Source organism: Notothenia coriiceps, unplaced genomic scaffold (genome assembly GCF_000735185.1).
Source record: "Notothenia coriiceps isolate Sejong01 unplaced genomic scaffold, NC01 NC01_scaffold00037089, whole genome shotgun sequence".
Classification (NCBI taxonomy): Eukaryota; Metazoa; Chordata; class Actinopteri; order Perciformes; family Nototheniidae; genus Notothenia; species Notothenia coriiceps.
Window position 1 is genome coordinate 1 of NW_011369790.1, and position 5,755 is coordinate 5,755.

Here is a 5,755-nt window from a genome sequence, read left to right on the forward strand (position 1 = left end):
AATTGTGCCTGCTAAAGTTGGGCTATCCATAACCGATAGGCAGTGGAAAGTAAGTACATTTACGATGTTTTATATGATAAATATAATACTGTGAAAAGATCAATTCTGCATAACGAGTACATTTTAATGTTACATATTATACCGTTAAGTGTAATTGGCTGTACACATTATTCTCACAGCACAGTGTGTACATTCAGTTACAGCCACTGCAGAAACACACTGCTCCCGTTCATGAATGACAATCAAACAGCGGATAATTACATTCATGTTCAACAGTCACCAAACACTGCAGATAACTTTGTAATGATGTGTACATGACCTTTAAATCCTAATGTGAATCTGTATTAAAGCACACCACTTTAGAGTTTACTGAAGCACAGGGACTAATCTACTCCCAGGCATTATTTAGTCAAGTTACAACTAGTATGCAATAAGAAAAACTGCCCCTCCTCCTCAGCCACTTCCTTCGGCTCTCCATCTTTATATATACAGTCTATGCTCTCCATCAGGGCGAGCGCCACCTGCTGGTCGCCGTGGGGGTTACTGCGGGGTGAGAGGAAAAGTAGTCCTTCACTGTTTGGTGAAACAGCGGGAGAGGCAGAAATGATTCCGATTCATTGGACTAGTCTCACACACACACACAGACACTCTCCCGCTGTTTCACCAAACAGTGAAGGACTACTTTTCCTCTCACCCCNACACATTAAAGACTCAAATAAGTAGCAGTATAAAAAAAAGTACCTATACAAGTATTTAACCCTCCTATTGTGTTCGTCCCCCCCTTACTTTGGTGTTCGCAGTCAAATGTAACCGGTCCTGTTTTAACTGCTCTTACATTAACACAAAAATCATTGATCATCACCACATTTCATTTAACACCCTTTCAAACTGTACATATTGTATCAGACTACTGGTATACATGAAAAACTGCAGTAAATATACAAAGAACAGACACTGAACATGTATTGCGTGTGCCAGGTGTGATCCATGTGGGGGGGATGGGCACATAAGTGTGTGTGTGTGTGTGTGTGTGTGTGTGTGTGTGTGTGTGTGTGTGTGTGTGTGTGTGTGTGTGTGTGTGTGTGTGTGTGTGTGTGTGTGTGTGTGTGTGAGAGTGAGTGAGTGAGTGAGTGAGTGAGTGAGTGAGTGAGTGAGTGAGTGAGTGAGTGAGTGAGTGAGTGGTCCAGGTCCAGGTGTGATTCACATGGGGGGATTGGGCACATAAGGGGGGACACACATCTAGAGTGTGTTTGTATATGTGTTTTATCTGATCCGGATGGTTACTAATTCCTTTTCTTTATGGCGGTCATTTTTGACCGGGAACACCGTGGGTGTTACAAAGTTGACTAAATCATCCAAGTTGCAGTGAAAGTGGTGATCAGCAATTTTATATGTTCAACAACAAAAAATGTAAAACAAAAAAGTTATGATTGATGAAAGCAGTAAATCGGTCAGATTTGACCCGAAGACAACAGGAGGGTTAAAGTTCTACTTCACTGCATTTCAGAGGCAAATACTGAAAATACTTCTACATAATGACTCTGCATCAACTCAGTGCAGTACCTCCTCCCCGCCACACGGGGGCGCCACACAGATATCAGTGACAGTAGAATGGACTAGAACCACTAGAACAGGAAGGTGATGTGTTGTTCATTTGGCAAGATGTCGGGCCACGATCAGCTGGTCCTCTGTCTGTGCGAATTAACTAGGTAAGAACATATCAGGATTCAAATGAACAATTCAAATGTGTATGTATAAGATGTTCATTGTCAATTTCGAAAGTCTAGTTAAGAGCTGTTGTGGTAGATTTTAATACAATCCATGCTACTGCTACAATGTTGACGACATTAGGCTTATTATTTGGTTGTAGTCTTCAGATAAATACATTATATGCTATAGTTTTGTCCTGTTTCTACGACTAATGTTGTTGTTCTTGTTGTACAGTAGTGTAACGGTGTTTATATAGTACTAAACTAATGTTATATGTTGCAGAAGGTAATATCCCTTTACATTTGAACTTATTATGACTTTATTTGTTGCGCTATGAATACTAATAACGTGAATGAAGTAGTACTTTTTTGAAAAGAAATTCACAAGTCACAATATTAGTTATTTTATATTCTCCCACTGTTTGGTAACAGTTCAGATTGTGCCTGTAATATTGGCCTTTTAATATTTTATGGTCACTTTTATTTTATGAGCTGTTCTAATTAAATAGGTTTACACGCCACCCTTCTCCTAGAATCGCTTTGAAACTTTCACTTTGAAACGTTCCATATAAATAAGGTGTATTGTCCCTGTGTGTGTCAGGCTGCTGTGGAAGCTGCTGCTGCCGCTGGTGGTTCTGGTGCTGCTGCTGGTCGCGGTAGCGGTCCTGCTGGTGCTGGCCGTGCGCTTCTGGCTCCAGAGCAACAGGAGCGCTCGGCGGGCGAGGGATGGACGTCCCACCGTGGCCTTCTTCCACCCATACTGCAACGCTGGTGGTGGGGGGGAGAGGGTGCTCTGGTGTGCCATCCGGGCTCTGCAGAGCAGGTGAAGCTGATACATCATTTCTAGTTTTAGTTTTTAGTGTATCTCTGTTTCTTTTTTCGCAAATGTAATTATTTTTATTGTTTTATGTCTTTATAAATATTATGTTTCATTGTTGCATTGTCATTGCCATGTCTTTTTTGTATATATTGATTGTTGTGTTTTTATTTAGGTCTTAATGTGTGCATATGTATAAATGTGTCTTTTGATTGAGTGTGTGTGTGTGTATATATATAGATATTTTTGCATAGATATTTTTATGTATATTTGTTTTTGTATTTCGATCTCTCTGTCTGTACACACAAACTGAAAGATTGACAATACATTTGACTTTGATAACTTCACTGTAGCTACTGTGCATATGACAATAAAGACTTTGAATCACAGGTATGTGGACATCAACTTCGTGGTGTACACGGGGGACCTGGGTGTCACGGGTCAGCAGATCCTGGACGGGGCGAGGCGGAGATTCAACATCGTGCTCCCCCGCCCGGTGCAGTTTGTGTTCCTGAGGCACCGGCTGCTGGTGGAGCCCAGCCTGTTCCCTCACTTCACGCTGCTGGGGCAGAGCGTGGGCTCCATCTTCCTGGGATGGGAGGCTCTGATGGAGTTCGTCCCAGACCTTTACATCGACTCCATGGGCTTCGCCTTCACTCTGCCTCTGTTCCGCTACCTGGGGGGCTGCAGCGTGGGGAGCTACGTCCACTACCCCACCATCAGCACTGACATGCTGTCTGTAGTGAGAGAGAGGAACCCCAGGTGATCACGTTTCTCTCTGTGTGTTTTTAACTCTAGATGAAGAAGTTAAATATTCTGAAAGCCATTCATTGAAGGGGCTTTCTCAATTTCCAATTCATTAGTTTGAGGCGTTTAGTTATGAGACATGCGGAACCTGCTTACTAACCCCTCTTGTAATATTACCCCAGGTTCAACAACGCTGACTACGTCTCAAACAGCCTTTTCCTGAGTGCCTTCAAGGTGGTGTACTACTGCCTGCTGGCCCTGCTCTACGGCATGGCGGGCTCCTGCAGCGACCTGGTGATGGTCAACTCCTCCTGGACCCTGGACCACATCCTGTCCCTGTGGCGCGCCCCCAACCGCACAAGCGTGGTTTACCCGCCCTGCGACGTTAGCGCCTTCCTGGACATCCCGCTGGAGGAGGACGGGGACAAGAAGTGCCACTCCATCGTCTCCATCGGGCAGTTCAGGCCCGAGAAGGACCACCGGCTGCAGATCAGAGCCTTCAAGAAGGTGCTGGACCGGGGGAGGGCGGGGCCGCTGAAGCTGGTGCTGATCGGTGGGTGCAGGAACCAGGAGGACGAGGACCGGGTGCTCATGTTGAGGGGCCTCTGCCAGGAGCTGGGAGTGGCCGACCGGGTGGAGTTCAAACTGAACGTCCCCTTCGAGGAGCTGAAGAGAGAGCTGGGAGACGCCACCATCGGACTGCACACCATGTGGAACGAACACTTTGGAATAGGTCATTCATCTGTGTTAATTGCAATAACCCTAAATGCAATATGAACTTGTGCAATTCATAATCTCTGCTCTTCCTTTCCCCCCCCAGGCATTGTGGAGTGTATGGCAGCAGGGAATATCATTCTGGCGCACAAGTCCGGCGGTCCCAAGATGGACATTGTGGTTCCTTTCGAGGGGGCCCAGACGGGCTTCCTGGCGGACGACGAGGACAGTTACGCGGAGGCCGTGGAGAGGATCCTGGCTCTGTCCCCCGCCGCTCGGCTGCTCATCAGAAGCAACGCTCGGCAGTCCGTGGCTCGCTTCTCAGATCAGGAGTTCGAAGCCTGCTTCCTCGCTGCCATGGAGCCTCTGATGGGAACGCTTGAACGATGAGGGACTTGTGTGCATGTACAGTTGATGTCATACAGACACTTTGAGCACCTTTACTTTGATGCACTTACGGCCGCATTCACACTGTTGGACTGATCTCTCACACAGAGGGCTGCTGAAGTTATTTTCTTTTGACTCAAATGAATAAAGACAGATTCAAATCATTCCTTTTTAAATGTCTAAATGCAGTTCAGAGGCCAGCCCTATACCAGTCAAATAAAAGCCGTCGTCAGGCAGAATCCAGATATAGAAACATGTGGTGTTCTCTTGTAGCGAGTTGTTTTTGTAAATAATTGACCCTCAAAATCCCTCATTGCATTTTATGGAACCGTTCCTTTTGTTAGTAGTTTCAGTTTAATTAAAAGAAGATGGGTGAATGGGAACAAATGAGTGTATTAGACGGCTGATAAATGTTACTGGACTATATTAACATATTTATTGTTTACAAGAACTAGAATTCTCTTCATGCTCTAAATGTGATTATTTTTGATATTGACCATGAATGTAATAAAGATATTAGGGGAATGATTTTCGACTGATTGAATAATTGTTTCAGTCTTGTCTGAGAAAGATACCGAACTGAGAAAATATGTTTATTCAGAAAATTGATGCAGAAAAAATACATTTAAAGTATTCTATAAAAAATTAAAAGGGAAATAATAACCACATGCAGAAGTACAACAGCCATCAGTCCCTGAGATAACATCAACCCTTCTATCTGTACGCCTTGATTGTTTTGACAAAATATTTGTTTCCCGAGGTGAAGAATATTTAAAAAATGTAAAATAAATGCCTGAAAAGAAAAGAGAAACATGAGTTTTTTTAGATGTCTTAAACCAGAATCATCCTTATGCCATCTTTCCTCTCTTCATTTCTAATGAGCGCCTCCTGGATCCTCACATCCTACGGAGAACACACATCTGACCCTGGCTGACAGTCACAGCCTCAGTGGGATTTTGGCCTCCTTTTTTGACAAAATTGGCATTTCCTTTGTGCTGTTCTCTCTGTGCTGTTTAAACAAATCAATATCCCTCTGAGCTCTGCTCTGGTAGAAATCCTTTCCCCATCTCAGTGTAGAATCACACTGATTGGAATTTGCCCTGTGTGTTTGGAGGATTTTATTGCAAAAAAATATAAATATATATTTTCCATATTGACCTCTTTTTGCCAAGAAATCCAGATGAAATCCAACAATGTTAAAGTTGTTTAAATGCAATAATATATTGGATACAATACATTATATAATCGTGTGTGTGTGTGTGTGCAGGGCTGGTTCTGACCAATGTGCTGCCCTATAGGCAAGATTTTAGCTGGCAATGAAAAACCTCTACAAAAGACCAATACACTACAAAAAGAGAAACATATTGACATGGTGGACAGC

The 5,755-nt window shown here is 43.7% G+C and overlaps 1 protein-coding gene across 1 annotated transcript; it reads left to right on the forward strand.

Annotated features, from left to right (window-relative positions):
* The first annotated feature begins 1,625 nt into the window (after positions 1 to 1,625).
* On the forward strand, positions 1,626 to 4,903 carry alg11 (ALG11 alpha-1,2-mannosyltransferase). Its single transcript, XM_010793057.1, has 5 exons — positions 1,626 to 1,709; positions 2,311 to 2,532; positions 2,917 to 3,288; positions 3,456 to 4,006; positions 4,094 to 4,903. Exons 1-5 carry the CDS (start codon positions 1,642 to 1,644, stop codon positions 4,375 to 4,377), a joined length of 1,497 nt encoding a protein of 498 aa, XP_010791359.1. The 5' UTR covers positions 1,626 to 1,641; the 3' UTR covers positions 4,378 to 4,903.
* Positions 4,904 to 5,755: the final 852 nt, after the last annotated feature.

What these genes read in the sequence shown, in the direction of transcription:
- alg11 (XM_010793057.1), top strand. Translation starts at nt 1,642, where the DNA reads ATGTGTTGTTCATTTGGCAAGATGTCGGGCCACGATCAGCTGGTCCTC. An exon ending in ATCCGGGCTCTGCAGAGCAG is followed by an intron (nt 2,533 to 2,916) that starts GTGAAGCTGATA and finishes TTTGAATCACAG; the next exon opens with GTATGTGGACATCAACTTCG. An exon ending in GAACGAACACTTTGGAATAG is followed by an intron (nt 4,007 to 4,093) that starts GTCATTCATCTG and finishes TTCCCCCCCCAG; the next exon opens with GCATTGTGGAGTGTATGGCA.